This window comes from Octodon degus, unplaced genomic scaffold, assembly GCF_000260255.1.
Source record: "Octodon degus isolate 3935 unplaced genomic scaffold, OctDeg1.0 scaffold00351, whole genome shotgun sequence".
In the NCBI taxonomy this organism is placed as follows: domain Eukaryota; kingdom Metazoa; phylum Chordata; class Mammalia; order Rodentia; family Octodontidae; genus Octodon; species Octodon degus.
This window is the reverse complement of record NW_004524927.1, coordinates 193229-211914: the sequence shown is the minus strand read 5'-3', so window position 1 is coordinate 211914 and position 18686 is coordinate 193229. Positions and strand designations below refer to the sequence as shown.

The window sequence follows — 18686 nt, the reverse complement described above, 5'->3', positions numbered from 1 at the left end:
AAAGATGGATAGATAGAATAAAAAGGGGATAGGGAAACTGGGCAGCTGCCAGACGTTCTCCTGACTAGAAGGCCTTCTATTATGGGCCGGAGTTCAAGTTTGGCCTCTTTCTTTTCTTGTATTAATCTTTTATTTTCTTCCTCTTCCTCTTTTTCCTCTCAGGTTTTTTGTTTGTTAGTTTTTCTTTGTAATGTATTTAGGACAGGGTCTACAGTGTCTCTCTATATGGATCGGACTTGTAGTGATCTTCCTGTTTGCAGCCACCCAAGCGCTGGAACTGCAGGTGTGGGCCACCATGCCCAGTTTCAGTAGCCACCCCCAGGGGCGCTGGTAGAGGAGGCCTCTAAACTCACCATGGGTAGACTCACAGCTGCTGACAGTCTTTAACATCCAGAAGTCACTCTAGCTCATCAGGGTTGACTGAGTACCAAGGCACCCTAAGTACCCAGAGTTAACCCTCCAATCCTATATCACACTCAGCCCAGCCTCCTTGTTGCCCAGTGGGCCTCCCATTGGACACAGTGACCAGTTGAACCACCAGAACTGTACCTCACGAGCAGAGATGACAACCCCGTGAAGGGTAAGGCTCTCCCTTGGCTGACCAATGGGAGCAGCCTGGAAGCATCTAGAAACAGGAGAGAAGGACAGAATAATCGAAGCTAATGGAGTCCCTCCAAGACTTCCATCCAAAAGGCCGAGTTTATAGCTCACACAAGAGCCTGAGTCAAACAAGGGCCAGCGTGTCAACATCTGCACGGATTCAAAAGAATGTTCTCCTGGTCCTATTCATGCATCCGACCTCACGGAGAGGATTCCCAATGGGATGACAGTTCCTTGCAAAAAGTGGACAAGTTATTCTGTCCTTAGAGACAGGAGGGGGAGGCGGTCTGTCGGCAGATTTCCCCACAGTACTCTGATGAACATGTACAGACAAATAAAGACGATGTGATAGTTATACATAATGGAATACTGCTCTGCTATAAAGGACAAATTCAAGGTGTTTGTTAGAAAATGGATTCACCTGGGAAAACATAAGGCAAAGTAAAATAAATCAGCTACACAATACCATATTGTTTCTCATTTGAGTAATGCAAAGTGAATAGCAAACCACAAGATAAGGCCAGGCATGGTGGCACATTCCTATAATCCCAGCATTCAGGAGGCTGAGGCAGGAGGATTGCTGTCAGTTTGAAGCCAGCCTGGATTATATAGTAAAACCCTGTCTCAAAAAAAGGAGAAGGGGCTGGCCAGACAGCTCAACAGGCTGAAAAGCCTGCTTAGGCAGATGCAGAGACCAGGGATTTGATCCTGGCATACCGTGCCGGCCCCACCCTCAGGCGTGCTGAGCCACTGACTGAGATTGGGCATGGTGGTGTGTGCCTGTAATCCCTACACTTGGGAGGCTGAAAGCAAGAGGATCACTACAAGTCCAATCTGTGTAGTGAGACCCTGTAAACCCTATACTAAATACATAAAAAGAAAAAAAAAAAAAAGAGGCCAAACTTGAACTCCAGCCCATATTAGAAGGTCTTTTGGTCAAGAGAACATTAGGCAGCTGCCAGTCTCCCTACAACTGCCCCATCTTACTGGTAAGGACAGCACTAGGAGAATAACAGGTGGTCCAGGGACTGAGAGCTATGCGTGAGATACCCTATCCATCTACTTTTGGCTAAGTGCTCTACCCCACTCCTGTCTGAGATTACTGGGGACACACAATGGCTGTCAGTGCTGGATTTAAAACACGCTTGCTTTTCTACCCCGCTGCATCAGAGCTCCAATTTCTTTATCTTTTTCTTTCTTTTTTTTTAAAGTATTTAGTACAGGGTCTCACTACACAGATCAGACTTCTAGTGATCTGTCCTATTTTTCAGTCTTCCAAGCACTGAGATTACAGGTACACCACTGTCATTCTCACCCAGTCTCAATCACTATCTCAGTGAGGCCTGGGGGCAGGACCATCATGTCAGACTGGGGATCAAACCCCCGGGCCCTGTGTCTACCTAAGCAGGCACTTTAATCTGCTGAGCTATCTGGCCAGCCCTGGAGCTCCAATTTCCATTCACCTCTGAAGGGAAGGATCCTACCAAGCTGTTCTACCAAGGACTTACCTGGGCCAAGCTTTCCCAGGGATTCTGGGACAGCCCCTATCTTTGTGTCTAGGCCCTACCCATGGACCTCTGGGATCTGTACCTGGAAAAGCAAAGTGTCCTCCTGATGGAGACCACTACAAACCATCTCTGAGCACCACAAATTAACCAATTAGATTTCTGTGTTTACTTGTAAGTCTGTCCAAGTCCTAGACCCCTTGTCTGGAGATGGGTCTCAGACCCATAGTAAGTGAACTGCGAATCACTGGTCCCTACTGAGGCCTATCATGGTGGATGAAGCTGTGAAGCCTCAAAGAAAAAGACAAGGTCATAACCAAGGACACCTGACTTCAACCTCAACTAGATAAAAACTGTAGCCTCAGTCACCTCACTCTTGGGTGAGGATCTTCCTGGAGTTAACATGATTCTCCTAAATTAACAATGCCTTACTTGAAGAAGTCCTTGATCTGTTCTCACCCTTCTTGAATATTCCTCTCCCTTGTTTGATAACTAGATAAATACAGCCCACCAGAGAAGATCTTGGTCTTAAATCCAAGAGAATCTCAAATTCTGTAGGAGAGTTTTGATCTTCCTGGAGCCCTGAAATCATGTCACTTGTCTCTTTTATTTAGCCTTCACTCTCCACTCATTTGGGAGATTGTGGTCCTGATAAGTCTGAAATAAGTAAGGGATAATATTAACCTGATATCCTCCAGTATGTTGGTGCCTTGCTGCCCAGCTACCACCCCACTACAGTGGTGTCCAGTCAGACTGAAGTGATAATGCTCAACTTCCTGGATAAGTCTCCAAGATGAAAACCCATCTGCCTATACTGGGTCATTTATCTTGGCTGTATCCTCACCCTGGGTCAAAAACTTTTCTCTCGTAGAATAGATGCCATTTCTTAGCCACCCCAGTCCCACAGAAACTCATGGGAGTCCTCAGATTCGGTCACATCTGGATCCTTCACTTTGGGGTCATAGCAAAACCTCTGTGCAAGGCCACTTGGAGCTCTGATGCTGACCCAACAGAATGGGCATCTAAGATTGCTCAAGTCTTCAAACCTTACATGATCCTTGACTTCAGACTTCAGCCTTGGGTATTCCCAGCCTGACAAGACTTCACTCTGTGTGTGATGAGGATTGACCAAGGACTCTTACCCAGAAGTTGGCACCAGAGAAGTGGGTGGATAGGGCAGCACAGGCTTGCCCAAGCTGCCTGATGACCATTGCCACCACTGTCTGCTGGTAGATGAGGCCTCTAAACTCACCATGGGGTAGACTCACTGGTGTTGACACTCTTAAAATCCAGAAGTCACTTGTAGCTGACCAGGGTTGACTGAATACCAACTGACCAGGGTTGACTGATTACCCCTTAAAAACCCAGGGGTAATCCACCAGTCCTGTTTCACCCTCAACCCAGCCTCCTTGTTGCCCAATGGGCCTCCTATTGGACATGGTGACTAGGTGAACCACAGGTGACCGCATGGTGACCTGCACCTCACAAGTAGATTTAGATGACAACCCTGTGAAGAATGAGGCCCTCCCTTGGCTGACCAATGGGAGAAGCCTGGAGGCATCTAGAAACAGGAGAGGACAGAATAATTGAGGTTAATGGGCTCTCTCCAAGACTTCTATCCAAAAGGCCGAGTTTATAGCTCACACAGGAGCCTGAGTCAAACAAGGGCCAGCGTGTCAACATCTGCATGGATTCAAACGAATGTTTTCCTGGTCCTACACATACACCCAGGGCCTGGACAGAAGTTCGACTCACTCAGAGGAAAGAGAGGAAGATCCACTCACTCCTCCCGCCTGGACAGAACAGGTCAGCCAGGTGGCCTAGGCCTTCCAAAAAGAGATGATCATCAGGTTCTGACAGTCCCTCCAGAGTGACAATAGGCCACCCTTCATCTTCCAGATGCCTCAAGCCCTGTCTGAGCATTGGACATAAAGGATTGCCTCCTATCTAGATGCCAAATTCTGTGGGAAAGTTAAAAGAAGGAATCAGAGCTTAACAGCAGACCTTTGCCAGGAAACCTACTCTGAGTGAGTGGATCTCCTGTCCAGGCCCTCATGAGGATCGGGGCAACCCACAGGGTCAAAATCCATCTCAGTTGATGAGTGACAGGTCGCTCCTGACAGCTGATTTGTTGACTGACCCAAAAACTTGCAGTTGACACATCATGTTGCTCACCCGAGAGTGGTCCAACAAGCCCTGAGGGATCATAGGAAACCAATCCTGCCCACCCTGGGATCAGTGATTCTAATGCTTCAAAGATTCCTCCTCTGCAAGAGTCCCAGAGTTATAGTCAGGATTTGCAAGGGAAACAATACAGGACACATAATGTATAGGATTATTTTATAGTAGCCACCCAAAGAGTCAAGTACAAAGGAGTGCAGGAAATCTGTCCACACACTGAAGATCCAGAGAATCCAGCTGAGGGCCTGGATCCCACAACAGTGTCCTGCATGAGTCCCACTGAAGACCTAGAGCCCATAACAATGCCCCACGAGAGTCTAACTGGAGACCTAGAGCCCACAATAATGTTTCATGCAGGCCTGTTTCACAGATCTTCACTGAGAAGGCTTAAAGGTCAGTAGTGTAAGTTATGAAGTGTGTGCCAGTGGATGAAGGATCTGCACTAGCAGGCTGAGGGATCCTCACTAGAGCCAGGAAGTAACACTCAAAAGAAGAACCAGAGCTCCCCTGAAAAGAACCATAGTCATCTCAGCAACAGTGAGGACCTCAGTTTGTCTCTGACAATAACAACTGAGTTCGTATGAAGAAAGTCAGCATGACAAACTCCTCCAGAGTAAGCAACAACCCCAAGAGAGCCAACCCCTCCCTAACACCTCTTCTTCTCCAGTTCTCCTTATTATGCTGGCCACAACCCCCAGGTGGGCCTCCTGCACCTTGCACGATGCTGATTCAGTTCTCTTGGATGTTCTCAGTTGCCCACAAGTTGTCAATCCACCACACCCAGTGACAAGCTAGAGAAAGGAGAGGGCACGAACTCCCCCAAGTCCTTGGTCCAAGGGCCATTATGATGCTCTTCTAACCATTTCATTGCTACTAAGATTTGAGGGCTCGCTATGTGAAGACATCTTTCTGAGATAAAGCTGTGACCACCAGTCACCCCTGATGATCAAACACAGGAACAGGGCTAGGGCTAGGTTTCCTCTTGTGTATCCATTCCGTCTCCACCTGCCTGTTACTAAGGCTGCAGTTTCCCAGGTGGGCCCAGGCCACACAGAGTGCAGGGGCTGCAGGTTTTGCTCCCCGCCTGGGCCTGGGATGGGCTGGGAGCTCCCCCAGTCCATCCACAGCAGTGACAACCCTCTTCACCTCCACATGGGGGCTCCAGGGACCACTTCAGGTCTGGATTAAGCACTCAGGTCATGTCCAGGTTCCGTTAGTGCCTGCTCATGTTGGGACCAACATGCTTGGTACAAATGGCCCAGGTCTATTCTTCCAAAACACCTTCTTGAACTGCTTCTTCACTTCTCCTTTACCCTTAGGAGAACTGGCAATTCTTCATCACTTCTACCCTTGTCCTCCTTTTTGTTGTGAGACAAGGTCACCATAAGTATCCCAGGCTGACCTTGACCTTGCTAAGTTTCTCAGGATGACTGCAAATTCATGATCTTCCTTCCTTGACCTCTCAATGCTGGATGAGCAGGGTGCAACACCAGGCCCAGCCCACCCACAAACATTTTACATTACTCATTCTCTTCTGGCTTCCAGATCCTACCCTGACTTGATGAAATTGGCTTACATGTCAACTGTTCCTAGAACTTTTTTTTTTTTTTTGAGACAGGGTTTTGCTATGTAGTTCAGTCTACCTCTGACTCACTGTGTAGCCTAGGCTGGCCTCAATCATGAAGTGATCTTCCTGCCTCTGCTTCCCAAGTGCTGAGGTTACCGATGTGTGCCATCATGCTGTGCCTCAGAGCCTCCTTTTCATTCCATGGGGGGGGCTTTTCATGGGCATCTTGTGTTTTCAGCTCCTGCCCCTCTTCACAACCTGAGGCTCAACTCTCCTCTTGCGTCCTGGCTGCAGGATGGGGCAGTGCCATGCACAAATCTAAGTCACAAGCTGGGTGTGGTGGTGTGCATTTGTAATCCCAGCACCCAGGAGGCTGAGGCAGGAGGATTGCCCTGAGTTCAAGGTCAACCTGGGCTACGTAAGTGAGCCCACTACATTACAAGACCCTGTCTCAGAAAACAAAAACACAAATACAAATTGCACCTGGGCAGCCTAAGACTCCAAGACAGTTTTCTCCAGATGTTCCACAGCTGTCCACCCAGCCAGACAGTACTTTTCCAAAGGCCTAGAACTTACCTGACATTTACTCCTAAAGCCCTTGGTTACCAAAGAGCTTTCAGCAAACATAATCTCACTGATTCGCTGTAGAAAGAACTGGAACCCACCCTCTGTTCTATTTTCATTGCCTCAGCAGGGAGGTGTGCTCAGTATTAACTTTTTTTTTGGGGGGGGGTTGTCAGGGATCAAACTTGGGACCTTGCGCTTGTCAGGCAGGTGCTTATGCCACTGAGCTATATCCCTGGCCCTATGTAAACTTTTTGCATTTGTTCGCTTTTTCAATACTGGGACTTGAAGCCAGGGCCCACACATACTGGGAAAAAGCTCTAGTACTGATAGAAGTCCCCATCCCTTTTCTTATTTTAAGACAGGGTCTCCCAAGTTGTGCAGGCAGGGTTCCAACTTGCCATTCTCCTGTCTCAGCCTCCCAAGCAGTGAGGATTACAAGACAATACCTGCATGTCAGACAAGTTAGCTTGGTAAAATTTTTAAAATGTTTTTATTTTTAAAATAATTTTCTTTTATTTTGAAGAGTAAAAACAAGAGCAAGAAAGACAAAAGCAAAGATGGAGACTGGGTAACATACACATTACAGATTTTTAAAACAATATCTGACCAACTGATTGATATATTATCTATTTTCATTGTCAAATCTTATTTTTCTCTTTTTAAAATATTGGTTTTTTTTTTCTTACAAGTTAGCTTTAAAAATCCTGTTTCCTCACCCCCCAGCCCCCCACCCTCAGGCATGATGGTACATGCCAGTAATCCCAGCACTTGGGAGGCTGAGGAGGCACGAGGATGTCCTCAGCTAGACACCAGCCTAGGCTACATAGTACTTTCAAGGTCAGCCCGAACTACCCACCAAGGCTTTGGCTTTTTGGGATTAGGGCGGAAGGCGCTCACTATCTAGTGCAGGCTGGTCTAGAACTTGCTTAGACCGCCCAGGCTGGCCTCAACTCACAGCGATCCTCTTGCCTTAGCTTCCCGAGTCCTGGGATTACCAGTGTGCACTACCATGCCTGGTTTAGACACTTTCTCAAAAAACAAATCAAGGGGATTGCACTTGGGACCTCGCATTTGCCAGAGAGGCACTTATGCTGCTGAGCTTTATCCCCAGCTTTTCTATTATTTCCATACTTGGGGGCTGAGGAGATAGGTCAGTAGAATAAGCGCCTGGCTGACAAGCGCAAGGCCTTGAGTTCAATGCCCGGTACTGCTAAAAAAAAAAAATTGCCATAATCTCTTTAAATAAATTAAAAAGTAAAAAGGACAAGGAAAACAATACGGTTTACTGAAAGAGTTAATGTTTAATTGTTTGATGAAACTTGTGTGCCTATATCTGCAAATATGAGCAACAAATTTGGTTAACAATATGTAATACAACAACCATTGTTAATTTTCTATTGTTTTGAAATTCTGCACCTTTTTTTTTTTTTTTTTTTTACTATTTTGCGTTGCTTTGTTAGTCTTTATACTTGTTCTTTTAGTTTTTTTCCTCTTCACAATAAAAAAGGAAGAAAAAAAAATCAAAACAAAAAAGGCCCATTTTATCAGGTGGCCAGAGTTAGTTTTGTAGTGCTTGTTCACTTGCCAAAGCAGAGACCCCTCCAACCAAGTGTTTTCTGGAACCGAGTATGAGAACCAAAGCGCTGAGAGCACTCGAGAAGCAAACCCCACCAAGTTCTCCTACGGACAAGCGCGACCTACACACCGGTTCTCCGGACACACTTCCGGGGACCGGAAACTTTCTCAACGGCTCTTCCTGTTTCCGCCCCCTTTCCCGCCCCTTCCTCTGGGATATGACGAACTCTCGCGAGAGCTGGGCCTCTTCCTAAGCCGGTGCTCCGCAAGGTAGGTTGCGCGGCCTTCACTGTCCCGCGCTTTTCTGCTGGTTTCGGGGCTCGTAGAGCTTGTTGGGTCGTCCTGGGCGCCGGGCCCATCGCTCAGGTCGAGATGCTTGGGATTACCGGTTTGGCGCACATCGATGGCCCCCGTGGGGCTGTCGGGAGGGCGGCCGGGCGGCTGACCCCGCGCTCCGTTTGCAGGCTCTCGCCATGTTCAGCTCGAGCGCCAAGATCGTGAAGCCCAACGGCGAGAAGCCGGACGAGTTCGAGTCCGGCATCTCGCAGGCCCTGCTGGAGTTGGAGATGAACTCAGACCTCAAGGCGCAGCTGCGCGAGCTCAACATCACTGCGGCCAAGGTAAGCTGCGATGCAAAAGGAGCGAGACGTGCGATGAAGTTTGCACCTCCCGGTCCAATCCCCATCACCTCCAACATGACTGTAGCCTTAACGTTCGGAAGCAGTCGCTTACATTTTCTGTATCTCCTTAGTAAGGCGTGGCGTTGCATACCCGTAGGCTCTTGCCATGTTCAGCTCGAGCTGAACAGACCTTGTCAGAAATAAAGCCAGAACCCTCCACTCCTCCACGCGTTCCCCCTTCCACATGAAGAACAATGTATCTGTTAGGTGGTTTTTGAGACAGGGACTTGCTGTGCAGCTCAGGTGGGCCTAGAACTCGTGGCATCATCTTGTCTCAGCCTCTGTAGTGTGGGCATTATGGGCGTGGACTCCCACATCCAGACCCTTCCTAGGGTCTTGGCCAGTTGTCTCTGCAGCTGGGGCAGTAGGACAATACAGCTGCCCTACTCAGCAGTGAAAACGTAATAGTGGGATGCGTGCCCTTCGTGTTGCCTGTCTCGCTGCAGTCTAGGGGACTGTAAGTAAAGGTTTATCCTGCGTCTTGGTTCTGGAGGGCATAGGTTGTGAGGGGACGTCCTTGATGGTGCCTAGCTGTGAGTCCTGAGGTAGTGGCATCTGGGCAGAGGCAGGCAGGCCAGGTGTCTGTCTGTCTCCCTTCCCTAGGCTCCATCTCTTTATAGGGGTCAGTGCGGTTTTCACTCCCATACCTCCCACTGAGTAATCTGTTTCAACACATGGGCCCTGGACGTGTGGCCGTGTCTCCACCTTAGCAGGGTGATGTTTAAAGGCTCATAGTGACTGACATCCTGGTTTGTGACTGCCCATGTTTTGAACAGCAGTGTGGGGTCGTACTTAAGTGGGAATAACGAAGGCTGTGAAGTTTTACGAGTGGGTTTTTTTTCCCCCTCAGGAAATCGAGGTTGGTGGTGGTCGGAAAGCAATCATCATTTTTGTCCCAGTTCCCCAGCTGAAATCTTTCCAGAAAATCCAGGTCCGGCTAGTACGAGAGCTGGAGAAGAAATTCAGCGGAAAGCATGTGGTCTTCATTGCACAGGTAGCTGGCCTGCTGCTGGGGGGCACTGGGAAAGTAGCTGGCTCTCGTGGTAGAGGCTGCAGGGAAACTTGCACTTTTCATGAGGTAGATAAAGTGCATCCTCTGAGCATCACCAGTGGTGGCTGTACAATATTCAAAGTGCCACGGATGTGGCAGGGGCCACTGCCCCGTGGTCCAAGTGCTCAGTAGCTCAGGTTCTGTGGACAGACTGCTCTTCTGGGCTCAGAAGCTCTGCAGTCCAGGGTGGGTGAAGTGCAGGGAGGCCGAGGTCTCCTGTGCAGGAGTGGTGTTCTGACTTCTGGTCTGGCATTGCGACTGAGTCCTGGGAATAGTCTTAGGCTGTGTTCTGGGTCAGGATGCACTTTAGTGCCCTTTGAGTAACTCATCCTTTTTGAATGTTTTGAAAAGATAGGATGTTTGGGATATCACAGTTGAACTTAATTGTGTTCTTATGCAGTTTGGACATTTAGCCTTCTGTTGATCTAAGGTCATTTTACTTTTTTACATGACAACTTTTACCTTACAGAGGAGAATTCTGCCCAAGCCAACTCGAAAAAGCCGCACGAAAAATAAGCAAAAGCGTCCCCGAAGGTGAGTCTCGAATGTGTGCGTGCTCGTGCCGCTCCTGGGCGGGCTCAGTGCATGCCATGTTGTGGCCTTCCGGCTCATCCAGAGGAGGATTTCAGTGCATTCACGGAGCCCAGTGCCAGCCATTAATTGGTCAAAGGATAAAATAGCAGAAGGAAATCATGTTCTTGCTCTTGATAAGTTTATTAGACTTTGAGGTGAGCTGGGGTTTGTTTTATATTTTATTTGCGTTGGGGGTTAAAGGTGAGAAATTTCGATTTTCCTGGTTTTACCATTATTAACTTTAGTAGGTGCAAAAGCAGACCTGAGGCTTGAAGAGATGGCTTCTTTCAGTTGACTGTAGCAGTGCTGAGAAGTGTGTAAAGTCAGGCCTGCTCAGAAAATCAGGGAGGTAGGAAGACATGTTCCTCCATGCCCTGAGAGTGTCGGGTATCCTATGAGTAAAGGACGGTGTGGCGCCGTGAGCTCGTCTGCAGGCTGCAGGCTGCAGGTGGCAGGAGTGTGTAAGGCTTACTGTGACTTTGAGAGGAGCTGCTCAGGAGTCAAGGTGAAGTGCAGGGTCTGCCCTGCTGCAGGTGTGGTGCTGCTGCCGTCCGCTGTGCGCCTGTGGTAGCTGGGACAGCGCTGCTCGGCTTGCCAACATGCTTCCGCTTTCCGGTCTCTGTCCCTGTGGCTCTGCTTGCCTCCTGTGGCTCTGGTCGTGGCAGGGATCCTGCTTTTCTGTAGTCCCTGTGGGCTGTGGTTGCCATCAGACTAACATTGCTGCTGCTGCTGCTGCTGCTGCTGCTGCTGCTGCTGCTGCTGCTGCCTTGGGTAGCGTTGGGGGCTAAGTGTTGACCCTAAGGACAGCCATGGGTCTGCCCTGCTTGCGAGCCGTCACTGGCTGCTCTGCACACTTGCGAACCCCTAGCACGGGGCGTGCAGATGAGCGGAACTGAGCTGTCTGCCGGTGCTCTGGGCGGATCTGCCTGGTTTGGAGAAGCGCATTCCATCCAGCTCGCATCCCTAGCGGCCGTCCTGGTGCAGGGTGTGCAGCTCAATGGCACAGCACAAGCCATGGGTGTGTCTCCCAGGCTGAAGTATGACTGGAAGTATGAACGACCAGGACTTGGTCTTTGCTACTTGCTGTGTGGGATAAGACTTAGACTGAGAACCACCTCTCCACTTGCACCTGATGCTTTGGGGGCATGTGTAGTAGGGACCCAGGAGGCCGGAGTTACTTCCTTCTAGGCTCTGGTAGGATTATTTGACTTGAGGGTGGCCTGTATGTGACTGGTGTCAAAGAGAGCCTGGACTTCGGGTGTGAATTTGGGTCTTCTCCTGGGCTAATGCTGTGCAGGTTACAGTACTCTTGGGGTGTTGGGTGCAGGCCCCAGGAGAGACAGCTCATACCTGGGGTGCTGGGCTGTGTTTTAGGCCAGGTGCAGTAAACGCTTTTGGCCTTTGGCCCCCTGTCTGCCATGGGCAGCAGGCTGAGCTGTGCCTCCCGTGCGTCCCTGCTGTTGGTGCAGTAAGCTGGGCACAGCCTCCCGCCTGGGCAGTGTTATAAGATGTCATAGTTGGTGTCTCCATTGGTCATAGTGGGCAAGGAGTATGTTGGCATCTTGCAGGAAGAGCCGAGCCCCTAGGGGCTGCTTAGCAGGTCACCTGTTCTTGTGGGTTTTTTCAGGGGCAGGGAGTTGAGACAGGGTCTACTTTTATATACCAGGATGGATTCCACATTGCAGCAGCCCTTCTGCCTGGGCTTCCCTGAGTGCTGGGGTTAGTCATGCACCTGTGGGGCTTTTGTTTTGGTGCTTGCACCCCAGGGGGTGCCCCTGGGTCACCTCACGTGTCACTGTCCTTTCAGCCGCACGCTGACCGCAGTGCATGACGCCATCCTGGAGGACCTCGTCTTCCCCAGCGAGATCGTGGGCAAGAGGATCCGCGTGAAGCTGGACGGCAGCCGGCTCATTAAGGTGCACCTGGACAAGGCCCAGCAGAACAATGTGGAGCACAAGGTAACCAGGGCCCTAGGCCTCCTCTAGCCTTTGCTTTCTTGGGATTGAGAGGCACTCAGAGATGGCATGCTGTGGGTGGGGGGAGGGGGCAGTGTCACTGTCCCCAGTTGTGACCAGGAGCAAGGCTTCAGATTGCAGGTTGTGAGGTGCACACGTGCTTGCAGGTCCTGTGGCTGACTTTCCCTTTGTCCTTTTCCAGGTCGAGACATTCTCTGGTGTCTATAAGAAGCTCACGGGCAAGGACGTTAATTTTGAATTCCCAGAGTTTCAGTTGTAAGAAGTTGTAAATGCTAAAATAAAATTATCGTTCATAGCGCTCTGGTGTGCTTTTCTAAACCCGTCTTGGGCAACCTTGCCCACGCTTGGTGCCAGCGGAGCAGGGCAGGCGAGGAGGGGCAAGGAGGGGCCGGGGCTGGCGTGTGGTACAGTCGGAGCGGCACAGTCTCAGCACTTCATGAGGCCAGTCCTACCTTTCTTTGGACGTGGTCCCCCAGCCAGGGTTGGTTGAGGCAGTCATCCTGCCTTGGCCCCCAGGGTGCTGGGGTGGCAGGCACATGCTGCCACGCCCAGCTAGGAGCTTTAAATGGATAAAAGTACTCACAAGACCAAAATCTTCACAAAAATATTGGCTTTAGTGGAGCAGTTCAATACTTTGTGGCAGCTTGGTCAGCGCTAGGTGCAGGAGGCTTACTAGGAGTGAGGCCAGCCTCGAGCATGCTGGTTCCCCAGTGTGCTCTGCATTCCTGTGCTGGAGGAGACTTGGGGCCTTTCGACCTGAAAGGGTCTCAGAGGGATAAAGCAGTCTTGGCTTGGAGACATTGTTTATCAGCACCTTGAAAGTAGCCTGCAAGCCTCAGAGTTGGCCTGGTGTCTGAGGAGCAGGTGGGATGGGCAAAGCACTGCTCAGCCAGGGTAATGCCCTGGTGGACGTAGGGTCGAGTCCTGCAGGCGCATGTCCACCCAGGCTGACTGCCAGGGAGGTTTCCCGCTTATCTCCAAGAAATGTAAATACTCCCCGGAAATGACAGGGTCAGCCAGTACAGGCAGGAGAGGCCCCCACTTTTACAAAGGGAGGGCCAGGGAGCTACTCTGGCTGAGGTGCTGGGTCACCCACTGGAATGCGTTCTTGGCCTGCTCTGGGCAGCCAGCTGTTGAAGAGTCCCTTTCTTAAGCTTGTTGAAAAGCCCTCCACTGCATAAGCATCGTTTTGGTCCTTTCCTATCTCACCCCATCCCTTAGCTGTCATGCGGGTTCTAAATGCATTTATCCAACTCCCTTGTCCTCCACCCATCAACCTTGTTGGATTCTGTGTTACACAGAGAACGTGGGGCAATTGCCCTTGGATCCTGGTTCACTCAACGTGGTATCCAGAGGTCTCTGCGAGTGGCAGTGTGTGCTTCAGGGCAGAGTAGTCCTCCCATCGAGTGCCTGCACTGCATGCTTTTGATTTGACAGGCTCCTAACCTGGCCCAGATTTTGCCCTCTGTGTCCAAACTTGGCAGTGAGTCTTGGCACATTCTCAACTCATCTGGGGCCTCATGTTGCGCTGTGGGTGGTGGGATGGGTGGGCTTTGGTGGTTGTGTCCAGCTCACCTGCACAACCACTGTGGGCACCACTGTGTTGGGAAGGTGAGAGGAGCAGATGGCCTGGGATGGCCACCCAGCCCCACACCAGAGACCATGAAGATGCAGTGGAGGAAATACACATCTCCACATGTGGATTTCTGTAAATCAGCGAAACAACCAGTGCTGGCAGAGGCTGCTGCTGCTTCTGGGACTAAAGCAGAGAAATCCCTCAGGGCGCGACAGATAGGAAGCAGCACAACCTGGAAGGAGGGATGCAGCTACAGGAGAGACCTAGCTCTCTGCTCTGCCCTGTCCCTATGGCACATGCAGCTTTGAACCCACCCTCCGGGGCTGGGATGAGTCTGTGGTTCTGCCAACCACCTCTCAAGAGCATCACTTGAAAAGTAAAACACGGAGCCCCACCTACGAGAGCCTGAGGCTTGGGGGAGGGCCAGCTAGATAGAAGCCAGAACACCAGGGAGCCCAACAGAAAGAAAGCTTTGGGTGGGGCTCCCCACAGCAGAGTCCCTGGAGAGTTACAGCTGTGCACCTACAGTCAGGTTTTGCTCCTTTCTGAGGCTGAGTTGCAGCTCACAGCCTCAGTGTTTCATAGTTTTCACCGTTCTGTCGAAGGACACCAGAGCTGCTTCCTGCCTTGGGCGACTGTAAAGTGGCTAGAAGCACCTGTGGACAGCTCTGTGCATGAACGTGATTTTTCATTTCTCTGGGAAAATGTCCAGTATTGCAGTTGCTGAATCCTAGAAATACTCAGGAGGCAACCCAGGAACTTACCGCTGAGCTGCACCCCAGCCCTCCCATGTGCTGGCTTGTATGCATCCCGTGGGTAAGAGGACACCTCTGGAGCACACCCCCGTTATGGGAACCCAAGCGCTGGGTGAGCTTGGCCTCACGGTGTGCCAGGTCTCCACAAACCGTGGCAGGCACTTGTCACCTTTTCAAGGAAAATGTATAAAGGAAAGAAGGAAAGGAAGCGTGTCTGCTTCTTTTACGGCTGTCTCACCTGATCCTGGCCGATCGTTATTACTTTTTTATGCTTATGAATTTCTATAGTGCATGCACTTACTAAAAATGTCAGCCAGGCATAGCACATACCTGTAATCCCAGCACTGGGGAGGCTGAGGCAGGAGGCTTGCCACAGGTATGAGGCCAGCCTGGGCTGGCTATATAGTGAGTTCCAGGCCAGCCTGAACTACGTAGCAAGACTAGGGACTGGGGAGATAGCTCAGTAGAATAAGGGCCTGCCTGGCAAGTGTAGGGTCCTGAGTTCAATCCCTGGTACCAAAAAAAAAAAAAAAAAAAAAAAAAGAACTATCAAGAATCTGTTTCTAAAACCCAAAGTAGGGCGGGGAGGGGGCTAGTGACCTAGCTCTAGGGTAGGGTGTTTGACTAGCATGTGTGAGACCCTGGGTTCTCCCCAAAGCTGGGAAAGAAAGAGGAAGAGAAAAACCCAGGCATGATGGTTGGTCCTGTAATCCCTGCACTGGACAGGAAGATCACAAGTTCAAGTTGTTGGGGCCGGGGAGCTGGTTAGGTAGTATAAGCATTTGCCTGGCAAGCACAAGGGCCTGAGATCAATCCCCAGTGCCTCCAAAAAAAACCCCCAAAACCCTCCAAGTTTGAGTTTTTGTCTCCTATAAGGAGGCGCAGGGATGGAGCTCTGTGTGAAGGCCCTGGTGCCACAGAAAAATGCCAAAAAAAAAAAAAAAAGGAAAGAAAGGTGAAAGAGAACCAAGAAAGCGTGTCCCGGCTGCATTCCCACACTCCCTGGCCGGCCGGCGGCAGGACTGAGTTCCGACAGGAAGCGGCTGCAGATAAGCAGGCTCTGGCAGCAGGCAGGGCTCCCAGTGCTGGACCCGGCTGCTGGCCTCTAAATAGCAGCCATGCTGCTCTGCAGCGCAGTGTCCCCGCAGGCCAGCAACGGAAGGACAGCGGTCGGGGTCGGGAAGTCCCCTCGCCTAGCGTGCACCAGGTAGAAAACAGTGGTGGGAGGGGGGACTCCACTGGGTTGGGCCCTTGTTCTTGCATTCAGGCAGGCAGGGGTGGTGCCCATGAGCACAGCGAGCTCAGCAGCTACAGAGTGAGCAGGTGGAGGTCCTGCGCCAGCTCCGGGCGGGCGGTGGTGGTGGGCAGAGTCATGGGAGGGCGCGGATGAGCAGGGCCGGCCAGTCCTGCCTGGACCCCTTGCCCCACAAACCAGCTGTCCTATTAGATGGAAGCAGTGCAGTAGCCCCACGTGTAAATGGTGCACTGTAAGCCCGGGCACTGTGCAGCCCTGGGGAGCTGGGACAGCCGGGTTTTCCACTGGACAGGGCTGGGGCAGCACCCCAAACCCTCGCGGCTACAGCATCCTATCTGCAATTCTGAGCAACCTGTGCAGGAGAGACAGGCCTACCGTGTGATTCAAGCTGTGGAAAAGAGAAGCGGGGAGAGGCGTCTTCTTACTGTGGTCCACGCAGAGAAGCCAGTGTGCTGTGGGTAGACATCCCCCAGGTGTGGAGGTGCATGCCTGTAATCCCAGCACTTTGGGAGGCTGAGGCAGGAGGGTAGTAAATTCAAGCCCAGGCTAGGCAGTTTATTAGTGAGATCTTGTCTCAAAATGCAAAATTTAAAGAGATAGAAAAAAGGAGCAGGGCAGGCCATAGAGGGGTAGGTGGCAGCTTTGCCGGGAGCCCAGCCTTCCCCGACCTGCAGGGTAGGGCTCCCGAGGTAGCTGCCCTCTGCTCCATGCCAGCCCTGTTCTAGGTAGCCAACAAACCCGCAGCACTGCAGGAGGGGCACTGCTGCTCCTGCCGAAGAGCACATTTCTGCTCTGAATTCCACGGCTAATCCCCTCCCCCACAGCGGGCCTTTTCCACCCAGGCTGGAGATAAGGATGTTGTTCTTAAGGAGACGCTGGGTGCACTGCCCTCCTCCGTTTACAGAACCGAATTCCTCCCCAGAAGGCGCAAGGAGCCCACAGGGGTCAGGGCTCTTGGGGGTGGGGTTGGGGGCTGGCCCATCCCTTCCAGTGGTTTCTTTTTAATTGTTAATTTTATTAGTGCATATTTGCTGCACATGGGGATCTCTGCATGTACATAACACTTTAACTTTTTTCCTTTTTCTTTTTTTTTGAGACAAGGTCTTCCTATATAGTCCAAGGTAGCTTTGGGCTCACTATGTAACCCAGGGTGGCCTGGAACTTTTCGAGATCCTCTTGCCTCAGCCTTGAAAATGCTGGGATTACAGGTGTGCGCCACCATAGCTGTTTTTTTTTTTTTGGGGGGGAGGGGATCTCTTTGAGACAGGGTCTCTCTATGCAGTTCAGCCTGGCCTTGAGCTCACTTTGTAGCCCAGGCTGGTCTCAAACTTGAAGTGATCCTCCTGTCTCAGCCTCCTGAGTGCTGGGATTACAGGTATATCACCATGCCTGGCTCATTGGCTATTTTAATTCTCTTTAAATTCCTTCTCTTCTGCCCCTTCCTGCTCTCCTCAGCTGGGTGAGTGGGTGTTCCGCACACAGTGCCTGTGCTTGTCTGAGGCCACACAGGGTCACCCGTCCCCAGTGACCCCTCTGGAGGACAGTCAGCAGCTCAGGAAGGGAGTGTGTGTGTGTTGGCCATGAGGGCCCTGCAGGGGGGCGAGCGCAGGGTGGTGGTGACAGTGGCAGTTCTGCCTGCCTTCCCACGCTGCTGCTCTGTGTGTCCGTGTCGCCCCTCGCCCCCAGGAATCAATGTCCTGCCGGTGCCCACAATGAGGAGGGACCTGGCTCTCGCAGGCCTGCTGCTCAGTCTGGCCTTCCTGTGGCTGCCACCACCTGCTTGTCCCCAGCCGGCCATGGACGATGCCTGCTCAGTGCAGATCCTTGTCCCTGGCCTCAAAGGTAAGTGGCAGCAGCACCATCACGTGGGCCCTGGGCCCAGGTGCCTTGCAGCCGGGCTGTGGAACAGAGATGCACAGGGAGCCCTCCAGCCCTGCAGACCCTGGACAATCTGTTCACCTGTTGGGCCTCAGTTTCCCCATCGGTAAATTGACAATCCTGCAGCATGGTGCCTGAATGCCTTGCTGTTGAACTGTGTGACCCTAATCATTGGTGACTCAGCTTCTCCGAAGTGGCTGTCACGAGATGCCTGGCATTTGCGCAGAAACTGCACACATGATCTTAGCACAGGTGACCTTTTTTGAGTCCACTTTACAGAGTGGGACACAGGAGAGTCAGAGGAATTTACTAGTTTGCCTAAGCCACCATGGTTTTTTGTTGTTGAGGCAGGGTCTCAGGTTGGCTTGTACTCACTTATGTGACCCAGGCTGGCTTCGAACTCATGGTCATCCTCCTGCCTCAGCCTCCTGAGTGCTGGGATGACAGGCATGGGCTACCACACCTGCCACACATATTTATTTTTATTTTTTGTTATGTTATTCTATTTAGTTTTAATTTTAAAAATAGCAAAATTTTATTAAAGATAGGAAAAGAAACAGGCTTTGCAGAGTGAGTTTGAGCAAAGAAAAAGTAGGAAAAGAGGCACACCTGATGGAGCGAGAGTGGGACTCTAAGCAGTGGGAGCACAATGGCCTGATCTTTTAAAATTTTTTATTGGGGCTGGTGAGATGGCTCAGTGGACTAAGCACCTGCTTAGGCAAGTGCAGGGACCGGAGTTCAATCCACAGTTCCACCTGCTGCACCAGCCCTGCCCCCAGGGGCACTGAGCCTGCCACTGGGTGTGGTGGTGCTCACCTGTAATCCTAGTGCTGGAGAGGCTGAAAAACAGGAGGATCACTACAAGTCTGAGCTGCGTAGTGAGACCCTGTACTATCTATCTATCTATCTATCTATCTATCTATCTATCTATATTTGATTTTTTTTTT

General features: G+C 51.0%; 2 protein-coding genes across 3 annotated transcripts in view; both read left to right on the top strand.

Annotated features, from left to right (window-relative positions):
- Positions 1–8176: 8176 nt before the first annotated feature.
- Rps7 (ribosomal protein S7) lies at positions 8177–12573 on the top strand. The gene is made up of 6 exons (XM_004648057.3): positions 8177–8265; positions 8460–8615; positions 9526–9669; positions 10196–10260; positions 12107–12257; positions 12457–12573. The coding sequence occupies exons 2-6, from the start codon at positions 8469–8471 to the stop codon at positions 12532–12534; spliced, it is 585 nt and encodes a 194-aa protein (XP_004648114.1). The 5' UTR covers positions 8177–8265; positions 8460–8468; the 3' UTR covers positions 12535–12573.
- Positions 12574–15745: 3172 nt separating this feature from the next.
- Colec11 (collectin subfamily member 11) overlaps positions 15746–18686 on the top strand; it is an 11973-nt gene continuing 9032 nt past the window's right edge. For both annotated transcript variants that reach the window (XM_004648056.3, XM_004648052.2), the window contains exons 1-2: positions 15746–15813; positions 17548–17703. In XM_004648056.3, coding sequence (XP_004648113.1) covers positions 17574–17703 — 130 coding nt within the window. In that variant the 5' untranslated portion in view covers positions 15746–15813; positions 17548–17573. The remainder of the gene's footprint in view (positions 15814–17547; positions 17704–18686) is intronic.

What these genes read in the sequence shown, in the direction of transcription:
- Rps7 (XM_004648057.3), top strand. Translation starts at nt 8,469, where the DNA reads ATGTTCAGCTCGAGCGCCAAGATCGTGAAGCCCAACGGCGAGAAGCCG. An exon ending in AAGCAAAAGCGTCCCCGAAG is followed by an intron (nt 10,261 to 12,106) that starts GTGAGTCTCGAA and finishes CTGTCCTTTCAG; the next exon opens with CCGCACGCTGACCGCAGTGC. An exon ending in AGAACAATGTGGAGCACAAG is followed by an intron (nt 12,258 to 12,456) that starts GTAACCAGGGCC and finishes GTCCTTTTCCAG; the next exon opens with GTCGAGACATTCTCTGGTGT.